At 51.3% G+C, this 22,048-nt stretch overlaps 1 protein-coding gene across 8 annotated transcripts in view; it reads right to left on the reverse strand.

Annotated features, from left to right (window-relative positions):
* The window catches only part of AKAP8L (A-kinase anchoring protein 8 like), a 25,954-nt gene extending 4,994 nt beyond the window's left edge, over nucleotides 1–20,960 (reverse strand). For 2 of the 8 annotated variants that reach the window (XR_011430438.1, XM_023625313.2), the window contains exons 1-12: nucleotides 20,810–20,950; nucleotides 16,531–16,605; nucleotides 11,835–11,867; nucleotides 11,294–11,534; nucleotides 8,900–9,353; nucleotides 8,708–8,804; nucleotides 8,555–8,625; nucleotides 8,117–8,180; nucleotides 7,088–7,196; nucleotides 5,509–5,650; nucleotides 5,306–5,411; nucleotides 4,939–5,069 (exon numbers count right to left, since the gene is read on the reverse strand). Coding sequence is in view for 5 of the 8 variants with exons in the window: in XM_023625313.2 (XP_023481081.1) it covers nucleotides 4,939–5,069; nucleotides 5,306–5,411; nucleotides 5,509–5,650; nucleotides 7,088–7,196; nucleotides 8,117–8,180; nucleotides 8,555–8,625; nucleotides 8,708–8,804; nucleotides 8,900–9,353; nucleotides 11,294–11,534; nucleotides 11,835–11,867; nucleotides 16,531–16,605; nucleotides 20,810–20,822 (1,536 nt within the window). In the remaining 3 variants the exon portion in view is untranslated. Of the gene's footprint in view, nucleotides 1–4,938; nucleotides 5,070–5,305; nucleotides 5,412–5,508; nucleotides 5,651–6,424; nucleotides 6,499–7,087; nucleotides 7,719–7,874; nucleotides 7,928–8,116; nucleotides 8,181–8,554; nucleotides 8,626–8,707; nucleotides 8,805–8,899; nucleotides 9,354–11,293; nucleotides 11,535–11,834; nucleotides 11,868–16,530; nucleotides 16,606–17,304; nucleotides 17,378–18,248; nucleotides 18,341–20,809 lie in introns of those variants that run through there. The other 6 variants (XM_070246506.1, XM_070246505.1, XR_011430440.1 and 3 more) reach the window with 6 other exon arrangements.
* Between the last annotated feature and the right edge of the window lie 1,088 nt (nucleotides 20,961–22,048).

A 22,048-nucleotide genomic window follows, 5' to 3' on the forward strand; every position in this document is an offset into this window, starting at 1 on the left:
CCCTATCTGTCTGCTGTGGAGCCTCAGTTCTGGGCAAGCTCAGCAGAGAGGCGGGGAGCTCCCTTCTTGTATCCAGCCCCACTATGGAATGGAGGCTTGACCTTGGGCATGGCATGCTGAGAATACTGGGTTTCACACAACCCTAGCCCTGGCTTGTTTATAAAGCAGAGGTCAGATGCCAGCAGAGGCAAACCAAACCAAGAAGATCAGAGGCTATAGCTGTCTCCATACCCACCCCCCAATCTCTCCTAAAGCAGCAGTCACTCAGAGAAGCACTCCATAATCCCCACCCCCACCTCCAGAGGCTGGCCTCAGATTTTGCCCAGGGGAAATGTGGGCCTTAAACAATGAGCTCCCAAATCTCTTCCCAAAGGTACTTACTTCAATTGCAACAGTGTGGAGAAGTTCAAGACTAAGGGCTCTCTCAGAACAGTGGAGGGTGTGAAGGAAAGCAATTAAAAGGAGACTAAGAGATTTGATAGCAATATAAATTAAACTATCAGCCACACAGGTGACCAGAGACAACCAGTAAAATAGCTAAGAGCAGCTTTCCTGGGTTCAGAATAAATCTCAAACAATGACCTCAAAAATGCTCCCTGTAGAGGAGTCTGAATTTAACTGGATGGGACTGGGGAGCAATTTAATGCTCAAGACATTGTTGAAAACAATAGACCAATCAGCCAACAATTTGTGGAGTTTAACAGCTGAGTGTAGTCTGGGAAAGAAAGAGACAAAGAGGGCCCTGTCAAAACCACTGTTATCCCAGGGTGGCTGTGCTCTTGTCCATGGCTTCCTTCTCCAAGGCACAGTATCAGAGGCTTCACATTGTGGGGATCAAAGAGACCACCAAAATAGTTTGACTAGTTACTAAACAAATAGACAAGCAATTACAATAACAAGACTTGAGGGAGAGGGAAGAAGGAAAAGGCATGATGAATAGAGAATATCACTGAAGAGAGGGAAATCACAAAAAACAAACAAATACAAATCTTGGAGCTGAAAAGTATAACTGAAATGAAAAATTCACTCGAGGGGCTCAACAGTAGATTTGAACTGACAGAAGAAGGAATTAGTGAATCTGTAGATTGGTAGAGATCATACGATCTGAAGAACAGAGAGAGAAGAAGGCAGAAAACTGATTAGTCTCAGACAACCTAGAGACTCCATTAAGTCACCCAAAATATACATAACGGGAGCACCAGAAGAAAAGACGGGAAAGGAGCCAAAAGTATCTGAAGAAATAATGGCTGAAAACTTCGCAAATCTGATGAAAAACTTAATCTACACATATAACAAGCTCAACAAACTCCAACCAGTAAACACAAACAGATCCACAAAAAGACACATCATAATAAAAATGCTGAAAGACAAGGGAAAATCTTGAAAGTAGCAAGAGAAAAAATGAATCATCACTTGAAAGGGAACTGCAATAAGGTTAACAGCTGACTTCTCTCAGGGCCAGCCCGGTGGTGTGGTGGTGAAGTTCGCGTGCTCCACTTTGGTGGCCTAGGGTTCACAGGTTTGGATGCCCAGCATGGACCTAGCACCACTGGTCAAGCCATGCTGTGGCAGCATCCCACATAAAATACAAGAAGATTGGCACAAATGTTAGCTCAGCGACAATCTTCCTCAAAAAAACAAAAGCTGACTTCTCATTAGAAATGAGGCCAGGGCCAGCCCCCATGCCCTAGTGGTTAAGTTTGGTGTGCTCTGCTTCAGCAGCCCGCGGTTTGGTTCTCAGGTATGGATCTACACCACTCGACTATGAGTGGCTGTGCTGTGACAGTGGCTCACCTACAAAATAGAAGATTGGCAACAGATGTTAGATCAGAGCCAATCTTACTCACCAAAACAAAAAACAAAAAACAATCCACCTTGGGGCCGGCCCAGGGGTGCAGCAGTTAAGTGTGCATGTTCTGCTTTGGCGGCCCAGGGTTCGCCAGTTCAGATCCCAGGTGTGGACACGGCACTGCCTGGCAAGCCATACTGTGGTAAGTGTCCCACATATAAAGTGGAGCAAGATGGGCACAGATGTTAGCTCACGGCCAGTCAGTGGCCTGGAGTTTGCAGCTTCAGATCCCAGGTGCAGACCTACTACTGCTCATCAAGCCACACTGTGGAAGCATCCCACATAAAATAGAGGAAGATTGGTACAGATGTTAGCTCAGCAACAATCTTCCTCACAAAAGAAGAAGAAGAAGAAGAAGAAGAAGAAAACCACATATTACATGATTCCATTTATATGAAATGTCCAGAATAAGCAAATGTATAGAGACAGATTAGTGTTGCCTAAGGCTGGGAGAGCATGGGGGTTTGGGGAGTGATAGCTAAAGGGTATGGGTTTCTTTTTGAGGTGAGGAAAATATTCTTTATGAGATGAAAATATTCTTTGTGGTGATGGCTGCACAACTGTGAATAGATTAAAAACCATTGAATCATATACCTTAAATGGGTGAATTGTATGGTATGTGAATTATATCTCATTAAAGCTGTTACCAAATAATAATAATAATAATAATTAGTAGCTTTCCATTCATTTCTACAGTCTGGAATTTTAAAAACTACAGTATTTAAATTATCTCTATAAACCAACAACTTCTGGTACTAAGTATCTTTCATCACCCTTCCACATTCCCCTACTAGTTGTTACGGCTGTTTTTTTTCTTTCTTTTTTTTCTTTTCTTTTAGGATCGACTTTGAGTTTATATTTTGCTAGTAATCACTCATTTCACGTAGATTTTACAAACATTTCAATGCCATACACTGTCCATCCTCTGCAATCTGCTTTCTCCCTCCCCCCATCAGCTCCCAACACGAGAAGCTGGTCTTGGCACGATCCCTATAAGATCTCCTCAACCCCTCAAGCTAGACCCCTAACCCTGCCCACTGCTGGGAGTCACTGCCTGAGAAGACCAGAGCCGAACTGGAGGGGGATGGGAAAAGGCTGAGAAATGCTATTTCCTAAGTGCTCCCTTTAGCTGCTGTCATCTGCTCATGAATCCCATTGGCTCCCTCCAGGGTGATGGCAACCTCTCTCTAGCCCAGACCTGGTCCTGGGCCTCCACACTCTCCCTACTGGACAGCCCCTCCACCCCTACCTGATCTCCAGCAGCCACCTCCAACCCAGCATGTTACCCATTAACCAAAAACACCTCCTCTGGCTTCTGTGCTAAGTACTGGCAATAAACTGGAAAACAAGACAGAATTTGTTCAAATTCTTGTCAAACTTGCTCTTTTCTGTGTACCATATGCCATCCTCCCCATCTCAGCAGCATCACTGCCTACCTGGTACTCAAGGCAGAAATCTGAGACATCCCCAACTCCTGGTGACTCCCTCAAACAGCTCTTCTGCCCTGCCCTCTTCTTCATCCCCAACGTGGCGTGTACCTGTCTTGATACTGTAGCAGCCCCCACTGCACCCCATTCCTCTCACACCAGGGCCCAAAGTCTCTAGTTCAACACCAACTCTAATCCTATTGGTCCCCCACTTAAAAACTTCACTGCCCTCCTCAGGCAAGGGAAACAATAGAAAAAAAGAAACAAATGGGACTACATCAAACTAAAAAGCTTCTGCACAGCAAAGCAAGCCCCCAATAAAACAAAAAGACAACCTACTAAGTGGAAAAAGATATCTGCAAATCATATATCCAACAAGGGGTTAATATCCAAAATTATTATAGTGAACTCATGCATCTCAACAACAACAAAACAAACAACCCAATTAAAAAATGGGCATAAGATCTAAACAGAAGTTTTTCCAAAGAAGATACACAGACGGCCAACAGACACATAAAAAGATGTTCAACATCATCAACTATTAGGGAAATGCAAACCAAAACTACAATGAGATATCACCTCACCCAAGTCAGAATGGCTACTACTAAAAAGACAAGAAATAAGTGTTGGAGAGGATGTGGAGAAAAGGGAGCTCTCACACACTGCTGGTGGGAGTACACACTGGTGTAGCCACCATGGAAAACAGTATGGAGATTCCCCCCAAAATTAAGGATAGATCTACCATACGATCCAGCTATTCCACTGCTGGGTATTTATCCAAAAAACTTCAAAACACGAATGCACAAAGACACATGCACCCCTCTGTTCATTGAAGCATTATTCACAATAGCCAAGACTTAGAATCAACCTAGGTGCCCATCAAGGGACGAATGGATAAAGATGTGGTATATATACACGATGGAATACTACTCAAACGAAAAAATGATGAAATTGTGACAACATGCATGGTCCTTGAGGATATTATGCTCAGTGAAATAAGTCAGAAGGAGAAAGACAATTACTGTACGATTTCACTCATGTGGAAGATAAACAAACACAGATACAGAGAACAGATTGGTGGTTACCAGAGGGCATGGAGGGGGGCTGAAAGGGGTAAAGGGGCACGTGTGTGGTGACAGATGGCAACTAGACTTTTGATCTAGTGAACACGGTGCAGTCTATATATCAGTCGAAATATAATGATGTACATCTGAAACTTATAGAATGTTATAAACCAACGTGACCTCAAAAACAAAAAGCTTTGCTGACACCAGGAGCAAGCCCAGACCCCTCCGCCCAGCCAACACGCACCTCTGAAGTCCAACTCCTCCTCCAGCAACACTTGCACTGTCCACTTCTCCCTGGTTGGTTTCTGAACCTAGTATGGCCGATGGCCCCTATGCACATGGAGACACCCATATCCCACAGCCTACTGCTCTTGAAGGTCCAGCTCTGATGCCCTCTTCTCCCAGCAAGAATCCCCATTGCCCACCTCTCTCTCTATAGCTGCACTGACTGCCTCAGGCCAGATATGTCTCTATCTGCCTGCCCCCCACTCCCCACAATTCTCACAGGCAGGCTGAGGTTATAACCCCAGGACCTCCCCAGAGGCCTCACTTAGTCAACCCACAGGATGGTGGGAGGGCACTGGGGGCCACTCACCCTGCGGTTCCGGTTGTGATCCATGGTCTTGAGGTGCTTCTGGATGATCCCAAACTGCATGGGGATGAAAAGGTCACAGGCTGCGCAGTGGGCTGCCTCTACCTTCTTCACAAAATGCTCCATGGCAATTTCTGTAGGGGGCAGAAGGACGGGGTCACCACTGGTCCCAGGTGCCTAAGAGAGACCCAGGAATTTGGGGAAAACACCAAACCAGCCCTCACCTCGCCCTGCCACTTCCATGTGGGCCTGAGGCTGTCCTCACTGACCCTCCCTGGGGGAACAAAGGGGCCCTGTGACCCCACCCTGAAAATCAGAAGAGGGGCAGGCTGAGGCCCTGCCTGGTGGAAGAGGGAGGGAACCTCCTCACCTTGGGTCAGATCCTGGTCTCTGTAGATCTGCTGGATCAGACCATCAAGGTCCTCTACGGTTTTTCGGAGCTCCTCTGTCTTCTTGGTCTTGTTGGCAACATACTCCTGCCAGAGATACCAAGGAGACAGCAAGGTTTGTATGGCTGCTCCAGGCCCTGAGGGGCCTGAGAAGCTACAGCAGCTGTGCCACTCCATGGCTTACCTGCAGAAAGTCAGCTGTCTGCTTGGGGAGCTTGGTGCCTACGTACTTAAAGTGCTCCTTGTGGAACTTGCTGTCGAGGTGGCTGGCCATCTCATCCTCATAGAACGTCCGGTATTTGCAGAGAGAACACACAAATTGGATCCTGCCACAGGAGGGAAACGAGGAGCTGAGGCCACGAGGGTCCCAGAGAATAGTGCTGCTGCTTCACCCAACCCAGCTGCGAGCCCTGAAACAGGCCTTGCTCACAGGCCTCTGAAGTGCGGTCCCAGCAGGGGGACAGGCTGGGACCAGTGGGGTTGGGAGCAGAAAGGGACAGAAAGTCTGCAGCCTGCAGTTACTGCAACGTAGGGGACAGGGGAGGAGCTCTTCCTTCCCACAGGCAGGAGGCTGAAACCTGAGGCAGCAGTTGCTGCAACAGGCAAGGAGTCGCTGGAAGGTTGCCGGAGGGCCTCTCTACCAAGGCTGGGCAGGAGCTTGTGCACTTGGCCCAGCTGGGGACCCGAAGGAAGGATGCCCTGGCGTGAGCCAGGTGGCCCTGAGGTGCAGAGTGGAGTGCGCAGTTCCGAGGCAGGGCCCGAAAAGATGTGCATCTTCCTTCTGGGGTCTGGGGAACTGAATGGCCCAGCCCATCCTCTGCTCAGAATGCTTGGGGATGGTGTCGGGAGGGATGGGAGGCAAGCAGGCCTGGGCACCTGCTGCCTCATCTTCCTCTTCTGAGAAGAGACCAGTCTGAGCTGGAAGGAGGGCGCCCGCCTGGCCTGCCAGAGGGCAGCCTGGAGTCACCTGAGCGAGGTGCTCTGTCTGGGCCTGGCGTCCACAGCAGAAGCCTGGGGTCTGGGGCCTGGGCTGGAGCAGGCCGCCGTGGCAAGGGGCGGAGGAGGCCAGCCGCCACCGAGGCCTCAGGGCGGGTCCCTACCTCTGCCGGACGTCCTTATCTGGGCCACGGGGTCAGCTTTGTCTGGAGAGCCCAGGGGCCGGGCGCCGGCGAGGCTGAGGAAGGTCCAGCAAGAGCAAGAGTCTGAGGCGGAGGAGGAGGAGGCAAGCGCCAGTGCGGGAGCCCTGAGGGCAGACAGACCCGACCAAGGGGCGTGAAGGGCTCAGTCGCAGACAGGCCCGGCCTGACAGGGCCGGTGGGCAGGGCAGAGGGCAGGCCCAAGGCTGCCACAGCCTACAGGTGCTGCCATCTCTCCTGGGCGCAGCGGCGGCCTCTTGGCAGCTAGCTGGGGTGGCACAGGCGCCTTGGACCTCGAGTCTCTGATGAGCTGGCCCCCTCCCGCAGGGGCATCAGGCCCCCAGTGCACCTGGGGGCTCGTGCGCCGAAGCTTCTGGGCAACGGTGCCGAGCAGTCTCGGGTCTTGGGCCAAAGATGCTAGCCGTCGCCAGGCGGCCGCAGAGGGGCAAGGGACGAGTCAGGCCTTGGGAGCTGGGCCTGGCGGGAAGCAGGGTCCATGCACGGCCGAGCAGGTGGCAGCTCCCAAGGGAGGCCAGAGGGCGGCGAGGCAACAGAGCTACGGCCCTGCTCTCCTGGCGGCAGCCCCAGAGCGAGGCAGAGGCAAAGGGGTGGAGGGAAGCTGGTTACCTTTCCACCATGCGGTCTCGCTGCCGCTTTTTCTGCTTGTCCTGGCTCTTCTTGCCTGCCTGCAACTTGCGCTTGGTCTGACCATTCTCATCCTGGGTGCTCAGGGCCCCTGTGGGAACAGAGGGGCACTGTCACCAGCTTGGTTCTGTGGGTGAGGGCAGGCCCTGGGGCCTCTGGCTGGATCCCCCGCCGTCTACTCCAGAGGGTCCATTCTGAGAGCAGCTATCCAAGCAAGACATCAGGCCATGAGCAGGGCTGAGCACCCTGGGCTGGGCCAGGGGCAGTTTCGGCCTAGGCCCAGAAGCAGGGAGGACTCGTGCTGACCCCACTGCTCTCCAGGACACCCACACTCTGGAGTGGGCCACGGGGAGGCTGGAAGGCAAAGAGAGGCTGTCTTGGTGGGGACACTGGCACAAAGTTCAGGGGGCTGGGTGGCAGAATGCACGGAGGCTGAGGCTGGGGCCTGAGTGTGGCCCCCAGGGGCAAAGACCCCAAAGCTCACATGGCCCTGCCCACCCCCCACCGGGCACCGCGGCAATAGTGGGCTGAGGCTGGATTTACTGTTAGGTACCTGCTGGCGCTCATCACTCAGGTAGGGGGACACGGACTCCCAACAGGGGCTGGAGAGGCGCTAAGGGAGAGGACACGCAAACCAGAGCCGTGAAAACTGCACCAAGGGTCCCAGCTCGGACACCAGCCACTGAGGACTCGGAACTGTGCGTTCCTCAGGTACCGAGGACAGGGGGTGTGCCTGGGGTTCCCCCACACCTTTGCTTGCTGCCCCTACCTGAAGGCAAAACCAATGTGCTGGCAGGGGCCACTGCCTCCCACAGCCTCTGCCTGGGAAGAACAGGGGCAGAGTGGCAAGCGGGCAGAGGAAGAGGAGCCCCCTGCCAGCACATACCCGGCCCCACAAGGGAGGGCCCAAGCTGGCCACATTTCTGCCACAACCCTGCCCTCAGCTGGGTCCCTCCCACCATGAGAATGTGGAAGAGCCACCCTGGTACCCAGCCCACTCGGAAGACTCACCCTTGTCTGCATCCTCTTTGCCTTCTTCCTTCCCCTCCTCTTTTCCCTCTTCATCTTCTCCTTCCTAAGACACAATTTCAAAAACCCAACGTTAAAGCTGTGCAGTTGCTTGCAACGGCTCTAAATGACAAGGCCTTGCTACGTGCCAGGCACCAGGCGCCAGGCCATGAGCCTCACGTCCTCCCACCAGGCTTGCACAGAGGGCTCATCCCACCATTTTGATAAGGAAACCTGGCCTCTGGTGCTAGGTGGCCTGCCCACGCAGCCCGTGCTCCATCAGACCTCGCCGCCCACTTGTGCTGGTCATGCGTGCATGCAGAGCTGACTCAGGATGGCCTGTGGCCCCATGGAGAGCCCTGCTCTGCAGCACAGCGGCTCAGTCAGCCTGCTCTTCCCAGCCCACTTGCAGACAGAGAGCGTAGAGCCGGGGCCACTTACTGCTCTGGAGCCCTTCTCCAAGGCCTCGGCGCTTTCAGTGCCCTCTGCAGCTTCCCCCTCGGTGCCCTCGTCTGAAAGGCAAGAGGAGGCAAGCTCAAGCCAGGAACCCCATGGGGCAGGGGGCAAGTGGCAGCGGCCCAGAGCCCCGCTCACCGTTGTCTGAATCACTGTTATCTGAGCAGTCTGTCCGGGTGGCTTTGCTATCCGGCTCTTCAGGACTGCCGCACTGCTTTCTCTTCTTCTTCTTGGTCTGGGTGAGAAAGAGAGAAGTGAGTCAGGGTGGGTGGCTCCAGGCCCCTCACTGTGCCCAGTTGCAGGCCAGGAAGGGAGGCTTCCTCCACTCACCCGGAAGTCAGCTGTGGTCCAGGTCTTCCAGGTCCGCCTCATCTGCTTCATGCCATTGCCAAACCCAAAGCCAAAGCGGGAACCACCAGGGAAGGTGCCTCCGCCACGCATGCCCTGGAGCATGCTGTACTCTGGGATGATGTTCTGGGAGAAGAGGGAGGGCAGCCGGGAGGCACCAGGCATGCACTGGCCCCGGGCCCCCATGGGGTCTTCCCACATGCGCCCATAGCCCGAGGCCATTGGCCGGCCACTCCGGGAGTCCCGGGCCCAGCCCTGAGCCCGTGGGCCAAAGGTGTCGCCGCCACGCATGCGGAACTGGTCACGATAGGCATCATACTGGCCCTCATAGGCCACTTCCATCTCAGGGTCAAGTTCGCCATAGTCGTAGCCCGACCGGTACAGGTCACGCTCGCTCAGGACGGCCCTTGAGTCACAGGCCTCGTAGGAATCATATCTGCAGAGGCAGGTGGCAAGCAAGAGGGAGGGCCTCAGGTTCCAATGTCTTTGGGCACAGGAAGCCCCAATCCAGCACCTACGCCACCCTGTCAGACACATTCAGTGCTCAGAAATGCCAGTTAAAAGGCCTCTCAGGAGCAGAATTCTAGAAGCAGAAAGGGCCCCTCAGCTGATGTCCCCATGGCATTGGCCATGGACCAGCTTGGAGACCCTAAGAAGGACTGACACCTGGGTAGAACAGGTCTCAGGGGCAGAGACAGCCCTTTGGAAACTTGTGCAGATGTCTGTGATAGCCACGATGCCCAAGGCAGCTCCTGGGGAGGCAGAGCTGAGCCCCTTAGCATCCTGCAGTCCATGGGCACCCCAGCAGAGTACCTGCTTACCCAGCAGGGCTCATAGTGCCCATGAGAAATCCTGTGCTGGTCTCCTCCCTCATGGCTGGGGCAAGCCCCAGGCCCTCCAAAGCCTCTCAGCACCCAAAGAGAGAAGGCAGGCAAAATGGGTCGTGTTTACCAGGAAAGACACTGTGAGCTTGCCCAGGAACTAGCAAAAGAGCTCTCTCACACCAGTCTGGAGCCTGGGGCGAGGCATCAAACCCTACCCAGCAAGTGGGAAGGTGGGCCAAACCCCACCCCCACCGGGGGAGAGAGCGCAGCAGAGAGCCAGTCATCCTATCCATGGCTGCCGCCCACACCCCACATAGCTCACACGGAGAGGGGCCCTCCTGGCCAAAGTCAAGCAGCAGAGAAGCACCAGCAGCTGTGGGAGAAGCGGCCAGCACTACCCAGTTGCCACTCCATCCCTTGCCCCTGTTCCCCAACTACAGGCTGTGGCAAGCCCAAGCCCCACCCACCAAGCCCTCAGCTCAGCAAGCCTACACAGCCATGGAGGCAAAAGTGAAGCCCCCTCCCTGCCTTTGGCAGCCTTAGCTCCAAGCACCATGGCTATCAGGCACGAGGGCAGGGGGTATGCCTGGGGTTCCTCCCAGACTTTTGCTTGATACAGAGCCCATGCAAACAAGTCCCCTTGGCACCCTCTACCCCCAAAGGAGCCCTGGGGCCTCTACTTGACCCCACCAGTGCCCTGCCAGGCCCCTCTTTATGCCTTGCTCTTCCCACCTGTCAGCTGGAGCCACTTGGCTGCTCTAATCCACCCTGTGCTAGAAATACATGTGCCCTCTTCAAGGAAGTCTCTCGCTAGGGCACAACAACTCCTGGGCAAGCACCAGTTCAGACAATGACAAACACCCACAGCGTGATGCTGTGGAGCAGGGCAGATCTGGGTGCAAGGCCCAACTCCACCACTTACTCCTGGGTGCCTCTATGTAAGGGGTGTGACCGGCCTGTGCTTCAGTTCCCCCACCTGCAGAGGAGAAGACAAATACAGTTCCTCACAGGGGCGCTTCTGAGGCTCAACAGGCACACATTTGTCAGGCACCAAAGAGTGGCCAGAAGTGTCCACATCTGCTCTGTCCCTTGTGTCCCTTATATAGGGACAGCCCAGCTCACTATGGTCAGCCCCAAAAGCTCATCCCACCCTGCACACCCAACCCAATCTCTCCTGCCCTGACCCCACGTAGGACGCAAAGTCTCGAGAGAACTCCAAGTGGCTGTCTCCAGAGGGAGGGGCTCCTTAACACTCTGCTCCTGAGAAGAGCCATTCAGAGGATACAGTGAAGTCAGCCCAAGCCAGGCTTGTTCCTTCCCCTACAAGCTGGGAGAGGCTGGCCACCAGGAGGATGAGGAGGTGAGATGGGGTGAGGGGGGAGACCAGTCAGAGGAGGGAAGTGCACTGCACCCCGAGCAGAGTCTCTGGGAGACCTAGCAGGAGAGCAAGGAGGCAGGGTGCAGACATGGGAGACGGCTCAGAGGGAGACGCCGGGGCAGCAGGCGAGAGGCAACCCCGCAGAGCTTCAGCCCCAAACAGGCACCCACTCACCTTTCTCCACCTGAGCTGTACAAGCCTCCTTGCATCGCGTCCGTCTCCAAGTGCGGCACGAGATCTAAGCGCTGGTTCATTCTGGACAGAACGGAATCGGCACTGGCGCTACCCACAGCACTAGGGTTTGCATGTGAGTCAGAGCTAGGCATTTCCCAGGAGTTTGAAGTGGCCATACCATACCCATAGTTGGTGCTGTTATCCTGGCCATAGCCATAGCCATAGCCATAGTTCTCGTAGCCTGCAATGAGGGAGACAGCAAGACAGAGAGATGGCGGGAGCAGGGAGAGGAGATGCAGAGGGAGAGACAAACACAGGGACAAGGACGTCTTCTGTCACAGAGACAAGCTGGGAAGACCTAGCCACCCGAGGTTGGGTGGACCCTAGCCATTCCAATGAAGCCTCCTGTGAAGGAGTCCTTGGCCCCAGAGCCCCCAGGGTCCCCAAGGCACCCCCCAACCTTGGCCAAGATGGGCAGAGCGGAAACGCACAGTAGTTCAATCCCCAGGGAGAAGAGGGTGATCGTGGGGATGATACTTGCCTCTGTTTGTCCCAGAGTTCCAAGTTCCATATCCTACAAAATGTAAAAAGGCAGTTACACCTATAATTGCTTACAACACAAGAAGAGTTTAAAGCAGGCACAAAGGAAGACAATGATTGCCAATGATTCCCACTGGTTACGGGAGACTGAACTTCTGAGAAGCCTTGAGCTTGAGAGCACCACATAACGACCTGGGCCACTCGGTGCCCTGGTGCCTATGACCTTCTGTGGCTCTGACCCTCTGCTATTTAAGGACCCTCCTGTTCCCAAGACTCTCAGCAAAGGAATTTGGCCCCTACGCTCCTCCTCCCTTAAAAAGCCAGAATTAGATGATTACCCCCATCCCCAGCTAAGCACCAACCAGAGAAGAGGAGAGCGGTTTCCAGACTATGCTGTTCAAGCTCAGCAGAGTTCATATCTACTCTGAAACCACGTCACTCAATTGTCCAACAAAGCCATTTGGAGCAGAAAAACTGACCACCCCAGTCCCTCAAATGTCTGCCTTAACAAGGAGAGCCACCAAGCCTTTGAATTGTGTGAGTGTGCTGTGCTGGAACACATCAGTAGGGGGAAAGACGACACAACTCCCAGCTTGAGAGAACAATCTGTATTATAAACTAAATATGTTCCCGGGGCTGGCCCGGTGGCGCAGCGGTTAAGTTCGCACGTTCCGCTTCTCTGCGGCCTGGGGTTCGCTGGTTCGGATCCCGGGTGCGGACATGGCACCACTTGGCAAAAGCCATGCTGTGGCAGGTGTCCCACATATAAAGTAGAGGAAGATGGGCATGGATGTTAGCTCAGGGCCAGTCTTCCTGAGCAAAAAGAGGAGGATTGGCAGTAGTTAGCTCAGGGCTAATCTTCCTCAAAATAAATAAATAAGTAAATAAATAAATAAATAAATATGTTCTGGATTTTATCACGGCACGTGAGAAAAATTCACTCCCTTAGCAACATAAAGCCACTGGGAACTGACAAAGCGCAAAGCCAAGTGGGAACTCTGAGTCAAGCAGACATGGTTCCCCCACAGGGGAGTCCACGAGAACAGGCAACTACCTTCCCAGTATCTCTGGTGGGACCCCAGAGTCACCTCCTATTCCACACTGTCCCTGCCGTGCAGACGGACAGGCCATGCTTATCCCGGACGGGGGACCAAAGCTCAGTGAGATGGCAGTGTGGTGAACAGAATTGAGCTGCAGGAGAGCAAGAGTGCACATACAGAGAAGATGAACCAGGGAGAATGGGGCGGAGGCGGGTGGTGTAGGCCAAGGTCCTACCCTCAGGTTCCTCCCCAACCTAGCGCACAAATGCAAGGGGAAGGCACCAGAAACCAGCGAGGAACTTTAGATACCACATTTAATGAACTGTGGGCATGAGCGTGTTCACAAAGCAAAAATCCTCTTCAGCTGGGGAAACCAAAGCAGAGGCTTCTCATTCATTTGTTTATTCAACAACTACCATCCTCAGAGCACACAGAGCAGAGGCTGGCAGTCCTGGCACTGCTGAGGTCCAGGGCACTGCATTTTAAAGGAGACAATAAATAATCAAAGAGCAGCAAGCAACAGCCAGGAGCGGGAAATCACGTAAGGAGTGAGCGGCAAAGGATGCATTTTCACAGGCAAGAAGAGGGGCTGGCAGAGCTACACAAGGAATAATGCACACTAGGACCTGGCAGCTCAAGAGCACAGCCTGCCACGTGGCTGTCTGCACCAGGGACAGTGGATACTAGCTATTCAAAAGGAGACAGGACTGGGAAGCAAAGGCAGACCCATAGGGGCTAGAATATAGTCCCCTGGGCTTTAGCTGCTGAGGACCTGCCAGAGAGGAGCAAGGAAGCATGAAGGAGGGAAGCAGCAGTGGGCTTTAACTCTGCGAACACAAGGCCAGGCCGGTGGCTGTGATGATGGGGCTGAGGCAAGCACTCCCTATATGCTACTTGCTATGCAACCCAGACTCTCGATGGGCTCCCTAGCCAGGTCCCTTTGAGGGGAGCCTTTGTCTACACTACAGCCTTTGGGGACTCCCCAAGACCTGCCCCTTCCACAAGAACATACGAACTCATTTCCACCCCCAAAAGGGGTAAGATCATGGGTGACAAAGGGAATTTTAAGGACATAATTTTTTAAAAAAGAAAGAAACAAACAAAAGAAAAGGAGATGGTCATAGTAAGCAACACTTAGAGTAAACATAGAAAACAATGTAAATGTTCCACCTTAAGAGTTATCCAGATTACAGCAGACCTACGCAGAGACGTATTGTATGTAGGCATCAAAAAGAATCTATTAAGCCTTATGCAGTACAAGGAAATGCTTCTAACAGTAAGCAAAATAAAGCAGGATACACAATTCTATCCACCTACAAATTATTCAACTACCTAAAATAGGTATGCTGACAAAAGTTAAATATCAAAATGGTGGGATCTTGGTTGATTGTTTTTCAAAATGTCATTTAAATGTTGTTATATTGTTCTTGCAATTTAAGCTAGAAGGAAAAAATAAAACTGTCCCTATTCTTTTTTTTTCTTTTTCCCTTTTCTCCCCAAAGCCGCCCGGTACATAGTTGTGCAGTTTCACTTGTGGGTCCTTCTAGTTGTGGCATGTGGGATGCCACCTCAGCGTGGCTTGATGAGCGGTGCCATGTCTGTGCCCAGGATCCAAACCAGCGAAACCCTGGGCCGCTGAAGCGGAGCGTGTGAACTTAACCACTCGGCCACGGGGCCAGCCCCCAACTGTCCCTATTCTTTCACAACATGATTGTCTACGTAAAAAAAATCCCAATAACATCTACAAGAGTTACTAGAATAACTGAGCTCAGCAGGGTTTATTACAAAGTCAATATACAAAAATCAACCCCATTTCTACATATTAGCAATGAATAATTGGAAACTGAAAATTTTAAAAGTACCATTTACCTTAGCACTAAAAACATGAACTACTTAGGTGTAGACATAACGAAATATGTGCAAGTTCTGTGTGTTGGAAACTACAAAACACTAATGAAAGAAATCAAGTACCTAAATAAATGGAGTGACATACTATATTCACGGACTGGAAGACTTAATATTGTTAAGATATTCAAGGCCATCCCACTCAAAATCTCATCAGAAATCTCTATAGAAATTGACAAACTGATTCTAAAATGTATACGCAAAAGCAAAAAACTAGAAAATCCAGGTCAATTCTGGAAAAAGAACCAACCTGGAGACTCGCATTAACTATGTCAAGATTTACTATACAGTAATCAAGACAGTGTGGTACTGAGGGAGAAGTCAGACAAATAGATCAACAGAATAAAATTAGAGTCCAGAAACAGACCACATACATATATTCAATTGATTGTCAACAAAGGTAAAAGAATCTCGACCTACACTGCACACCTTGTATAAAGATTAAGTGAAAATGGATCACAGAATAAATGTAAAACATAAAACTATGAAGCTTCTAAAAAGAAAACTTAGAAGAAAATGCTTGTGACCTTGGGTTAGGCAAAAATTTCTCAGATACAACCATAAAATCACGATCTATTAAAGAAATTATTGATAAATTTGACTTCATCAAAATGAAGAACTTGTGTTCTTCAAAAGACACTATCAACAAGAGAATAAATAGACGAGCCACAGTCTGGGAGAAAATATCTGCAAATAGCACATCTGATAAAATGCTTGTTCCCAGGATATGTGAACCAGAGGGAAAACAATTTAAAGAAGATGTGCAATTTGGAACTACATTTGATTAAAAGCGGTGAGGCTGGGAGGGCAGGATAGGGAGGTCACGCAAACCAAGTTGTCCTCATTAATGAAATACCTGATACCTCCTCACTCAATTTCCAAACATTTTAAGTCTCCCTCTCCCCCTGGGAGGACGAGCTGCTAGTCCTGGGAGGACTTCAGCGAGCTTACTTATGTCCATTTGTTCAGCGACTCTTGAGGGAATGTCAATGTGTAGGTCCCCAGACCATCATAGTAAAACAAATTACCCATCTCAGCAACCAAAGCATTATCCTTCTTAATTCCAAAGAGGGCTCCTTCTTAACAGATGCCCAGCCCAGGGTCACAGACCACAGAAAGACCAGCTCTGTCGGCAGTTTGGGGCTGCCGAAGCTCGCGGACAGAACATCTTATGGATCCTGTTGGGTGGCTACTTCTGAATTAGAGATTCAGTGGGTCTGTCCACAATTGAGAAATCAGTCAGAGATTTTCCCTCAACACTGTCTGTGTGTGAGGAGCCCGCTGGCTCGAGACAGTGTGACTGTGACTCTAAAAACCTGCTTGAGTCAGACAGGCAGCCTCTCCCACACAGCAGTCTCATGCACTACCCCAGGGCTAAGCTAATGTCTTGGTTTCCGCTCAGACCAATCCTTTGGACTCTAAGTGGCCACTCTCCTTCCAAGACCCTCAAGGGGATCTTCCAAAGCCAGACTTTTGTCACAGATCACAGGTACTTCTAACAAAATGGTGAAGGGTCAAAGGAACCAATCATTTACAGCTCCTCAAAAGCCAGCTTGCTAGTAACACAAATATCTTTCCCATAATCGCCTCCAAGGGAAGCATGGCCCATCACACCATCCTACACGAGTTCACATTTGGAAAAGCAAGACAAGGTGACAGCAAAGCCAAAGGCAACTAAGAAAACATCGGATTGCTCAGCCACTAGGAGAAGGCAGAGCACTCACTCTCTGGTTCCCAGGGGCCCGCACTTACCATAATCACAGGTGGGCTGAGCACTCGTGTCTGAGTACGTCGACTGCAAAGTCGTTTCAGATCCCTGGACAAAGCCTAAACATATGTACAGTGTGGTTAATCTCCCCAAACAAGCCACAAGGAGATAATCCAAGACTACCCTTCAGTGCAGACTGGTTGGCAGGTCCTCCTGTCACTGGAAAGCCTCCAAAAACTCTAGCTTCTGAACACTTTAGTTACACCTCCAGAACATATTAACCCGTGGAAAGGTAGGCTCAACTTAACTTGCTATGCCAGAAGAACTGGATAAAATTTTAAATATCTTAAACCAGTAACCTGTTTTGATAAATGGGCACCCAAATTATTTAGTTAAATGAGGAAAATACTCAAATCAAATCAGTGAAAAGTGAGCCACCTCCAGTTCAAACAAGGATGGGGGTTAGTTTTGAACAACGTTAAGGCAAATAATACCCCTCCCATTCCCCCTAAATCTGAAACCGCAACTACTTTGTATTTTTTAGTTTTCCCATAAAAGATGTGCGTATTACAATTACCTCTTAAATGTAATTACTTAGAGTTAGTATGTTTATACAGAATAAATCTTATACATAATATACATATTATTCCCTATTTTCTCAACTCTCAAGCTCTCTCTCAACTTAAAATAAATTAGTACCAAGCGAACTTGAACCACTACCAGAAACTACTGCTCTTAAATGCTGATTGTAACAGATTATTATGAATCCTGACACTATCTTTAAAACTGCACTTAAAAATAATTTTTAAATGACTTACCCTTGGCACTGAAATTATGACAGATACCATAAGAGACAACATTTGTCTGTTCCCATCAGAGCCAACTCATGACCTAAAAATTAAAGCCAGTGCCTCCGATAGCTTATTTACAACAAAAGCATACACCGAGTGCCTCCCCCGCCCCATGGGCATTCACATATTTGTTGATGGTCTTTCTAGTTCATCTCTTAAGACCACAGCAACAAAGACAAAAGCAGCAGCCAGCAGTGAACAAGTGTCCCTCGCAGAGTGCTAAGAGCTTTATCTGCCATCCTCACCATAGCCAAGGGACGTGGGCCTAGATCCCTCACCTTGCAATTCCAAAATCCAAAAAGGTCTGAAAACCAAGTGTTCTCCTCAAATGTGGTGCCAACACTCATTCTGGGGCAAAACTGACTTGTGAGGACAATTACGCTCTTTCTTTACCTGACTTGGTACAGAAATGCCACGTTTAATTACAGGGTGCTGCCCCAGACCCCAGTGGGGGTGCTGTAGAATGTCGTTCTCTCAAGCTAGAATTCTAAAACACACCCAGCTCCAAGAGTTTCAAACAAGGATCAGTGGACCCACACTTGATCTTTACTTCCAGAGGAGGGAACTGAGACTGGGCACTAGGGCCTTAAGGAGAAAGTCAAACCTTATTTCACCTTCTCTGATTAAAGAGAGTACATTATAATTGATTCCCTCCAGGGACCTGGGACCTTCCCGAGATGCCTCATCCCTAAGCACTGACAACTAATCATTGTCCACAAGAAACACAGAGAGCCTTCGTCAGACACAGTTCATCTATGGGAAAGCCTCACAGTGTAGAAAGTGCCCTACACCTGCCTTCTGCACTGTTTGTCAACTAGCTTCTGGAAACCTGTTTGTTCAGCATCAGGGCCACCAGCAAAGCGACCCCAGGTACTAGAGTTTGGAAGTGCTGCAGCTACAGCTCAACCTACCACGAGCTGGCAGGATCACATACTGCAACACAGTACAAGCGGCAGAGCAGAAGATCTCTATCTACTCAGGAGACAGGGGCCCCGGTTCTTCCCTGGGAAAAGGGAAAGACAATCCACTAAACCTCCAGAGCTTAAGGGCAACCTCCACTCTCGTTCTGTCTTCCCACCGTTAACATTTTGTTCCACAATACTGTCTCTAGAGCAGGACCTTCGCTAGCCAGTTATGTTCTAGTTAGAAACAAATTCTTGGCTGGTTCATAAATCGTTCTCATTTTGGTTCGATTTACCAGGCTGATCAACTCTGGGTGAAAAAATAAGCAAGTTTTTGGCCTTATAAAGCTAAGGGTCAGATCATGGATTTATGATAACTAGGTATCATAGCCTCTCCCTCTTGGCCAGCCTCCCTGACAATCTTTTTTGCTCAAAAATACAGAGTTTCTCAGTTTTCTTTTCCTTCTTTTTTTTGAAAGAAGATTCTTTGAAGAAATTAGAGAAAGTAACAAAAATGAGAAGACAACCGGAATTAAGTTGCTTTGCCTCCACCCTCTATCTGGTGATAACCAGCCTCCAATGACTCTTGCCTCCTGACACTAGGTTATGCCTCCCCAAACTATTAGAGGGAGCCAGTGTAACCAGTAAGATTGCAGAAATGACTGAGTGTGACTTCTCAGGCTTCTGCCTTGTTCTCTTTTAGATCTTTCACTCTGGGAGAAACCCGCCACCACGTTGTGAGGGCTCCTAAGAGCAGGCCTGTGGAGAGGTCCACATGGTGAAGAACCAACAGCCAGCATCAACTTGTCAGCCACATGAATCTGAGTGGCCTCGGAGGTGAGTCCTCAGCCCCACTCAAGCCTTCAGATAACTATAGTCCCAACTACCACGCACAAGGTAACCAGTCTCATGAGAAGTCCCAAGCCAGATGTACTCCTAACACACAGAAACTGTGAGAGAATGTCTTAATAATAAATAATAAATAAGATAATAAATCTTCCTACAAAAAGATTAGTATTGTTTCAGACCTTCTGAAGGTCAGATTTTGGATTTTTCTGTTGTGTCGCCCATTGCTCCATCTCCCTGCTCAGTGCTCGAGATGGAGCCTCCTTTCCCAAGTGTATGTAAAGCAACTGCGTTCAAAAGCTGGACATGTTATCAAAAAGGTAAAGTATTTTAGTCACCCCCTATGCTTAATACAGGTAACATTTGCTTCAAGGCCTCCAGAACTTCTCCGTAGAGGCAACTAGTTGTCTGAAATGTGACTTAAAATGCTGTGACTTTAGTTGTCTGATTCTTAAAAGGGAAAGACTCACACTATAAAGCTACTGTGGTTTTCAGTTGATCAAGATCAAGAAAAACCTAATCATTACTTCATTAGCTAGGCTACCTCAGTGATCACGTAAATCCAGAATTGCGGTCTACAAGATGTGAAGTTGATATTCAGACTTGTCCATTAGTGACCTCACTAACTCAGCTTCCTTGTCTATAAATATAAAGGCTCTCTTATTAAGCTACCCCAAAGTACCCAACGATGGATTTTCTGGTTTATTCAGCAGTCCTGCCCCTAGAAACCACGGAACTGCCTTCCAGTTCTCAGTAAGACTTCGGGGAAAAGATCACATCTCAATTCCAGAGATGTCAGTGACAACTCTACTGACTTTCCTTGGAACCAAAAAAGCTGCAGACAGGCTAGGGCAGGGTTGCCCGACATTGGCACTACTGATGTTCAGGGCCAGAGAATTCCTTGTGGCCGCAGCCATCCTGTACGTCGGGGGATGTTTGGCAGCATTCCTGGTCTCTAGCCACTGGATCACAGTAGCATCCCTATACCCAGATGTGACAACCAAAAATGTCTCCAAACACTGCCTAACGTCCCCTGGGGGCCAGAAATCGCCCCTGGTTGAGAACCACTGCGCTAACAGATGGCTGCTTGAAAAACGGGTTCTCGCCCAGCTCCCGAGCTGGGGGCCAGACGAGGGAGGGAGGGAGACCCGAGGCCCGCCCCCACCTCCGTGCCTGGCCAGACTGCAGCCGCCTGCAGAGGAGCCTGGAGGCTTGGGTCCGCTTCCAGCGCCCAACATGCCAGGAGAGCGCAGGCCCAGTCACCGCGCACGCTCAGGCCGGCAGCCCTACGTCTGGCCGCTGCCCAGGCGAGCGGGGGCCCCTCCAGCTGCCCACAACCCGCCGGCCCCTGGCTGGCCGCGCACTGGCTGGGCGGCCCCGGCCCCTTCTCCCTCCCCGCGCCCGGGCCTCGCTCCTGCGCCCTTGCCCGGCCCCCAGGGCGGCTATGCAGGAGCCCCCGGGGCGACCGCGGCGGGGGCTCCCCGGAAGGGCGGCCTCGGCAGGAGCCCCCCGGAAGGGCGGCCCACCTGCGGGCCGAGGCGGCGAGGCCGGGGCCGGCGGGCGGGGGCGCGGCTGAGGCACCGAGCACCCAGGCCTGCGGCGCCATCTTGGGGCCGCGGAGACTGCCGCGTCCAGGGCCCGGGCAGGCGCGGGCCGGCCGGCGCAGCCCCGGCACGCTGCTGTCCCTCCCCGCCCGGAGCCGGCCCCCGCCCCGCTGGGCCCACCTGTGTAGCTCATGCCAGCGGCGGACACCGCACCGACGGCCTAGCAACCCCTCCGCGCGTCAAGCGCCGCGACAGCGGCGACAATGCCTCGGTCCCCTTCTACACACAATCGAGCCCCGCCTCCCGACCTCATTGGCTCGCGCCGGACCCCGGCTTCACGTCTATTGGGGGAGCTATGCTGTCTATCTCGGCATTTCCTCATACCAATGGCTGATGGTGCTGCCAATCCCCTTGAGAGCCCCTCCTTATTCCCGCCTCCTGTTATTAAACACCCGTGGTGATTGGCTAAGAGGACCTAGCCTGGAGGCGGAGTTCTGTAGAGTCCCAAGGGCCGGACCTGTGCGCTTCCGGAAGGCCAGAGGCCGGAGCGGCCCGGCGGGAGTAGGGACTGTGCCGGGAGGTCCCCGGAAGGGCTCGGGTCTCCGGCGCGGGCCTCGGCTCCGTCCCGGCTCTGCCACCGGCTCCTGTCCAGCCTAGCCTAAATGTCTTAGTTCTCTGGCCTTCAGCTCCAAAACGAGCACGGTAAAGCCATGTTGGAATGAAAATGGCAACTGAGCGCCGAAGAAGGTGCAGGGCGCACGTTCTATCCTAGCGGGCGGCGCTCGCAGCGTCGGCCCGGAGCCGCGCCGGAGGCCACGCTTCGCCATCGACCGCTACGTAGCGATGACGAAGATATTTATGTACCGTGCTTGTACATGACTAAATCTACTGGATCGTTTATCATGTCGAGGCTCCCTCATACCTACGAGCACCTTTTTAAAAAAACAATCTCATTTGAAAAATAAAACTGGAGCCCGCCCGTGGCCGAGAGGTTAAAGTTCCGCACGCTCTGCCTCGGCGGCCTGCGTTCACGGATTTGGATCCTGGGGGCGGGCCTGCTCCACTCGTCAACCATGCTGTGTAGGCACCCCACATGCAAAGTAGAGGAAGATTGGCACAGATGTTAGCTCAGGACCTATCTTCCTCACCAAAAAAAATAAATAAAAAATAATAAATAATGAAATCGAGGTTTCAAAGTCATGACTTGCTCAAGGTCCTTAACACTTAAGCGTTAAAGCTGCAACTCCTTCTCTAAAAGCTTCTTGGTTGTTCTGGACTTGGGAGATGGACTTGGGGACCCTCACTGGATGTGTGGAATCCAATGTCAGAGATATCTCATAACTAAGAGATGGCTTGACAGAGCCACAGACACTGAAAACGGTACTTAACGTTTGTGAAAATTCATCAAGCTGTACAATT

This window comes from Equus caballus, chromosome 21 (genome assembly GCF_041296265.1).
Source record: "Equus caballus isolate H_3958 breed thoroughbred chromosome 21, TB-T2T, whole genome shotgun sequence".
Classification (NCBI taxonomy): Eukaryota; Metazoa; Chordata; class Mammalia; order Perissodactyla; family Equidae; genus Equus; species Equus caballus.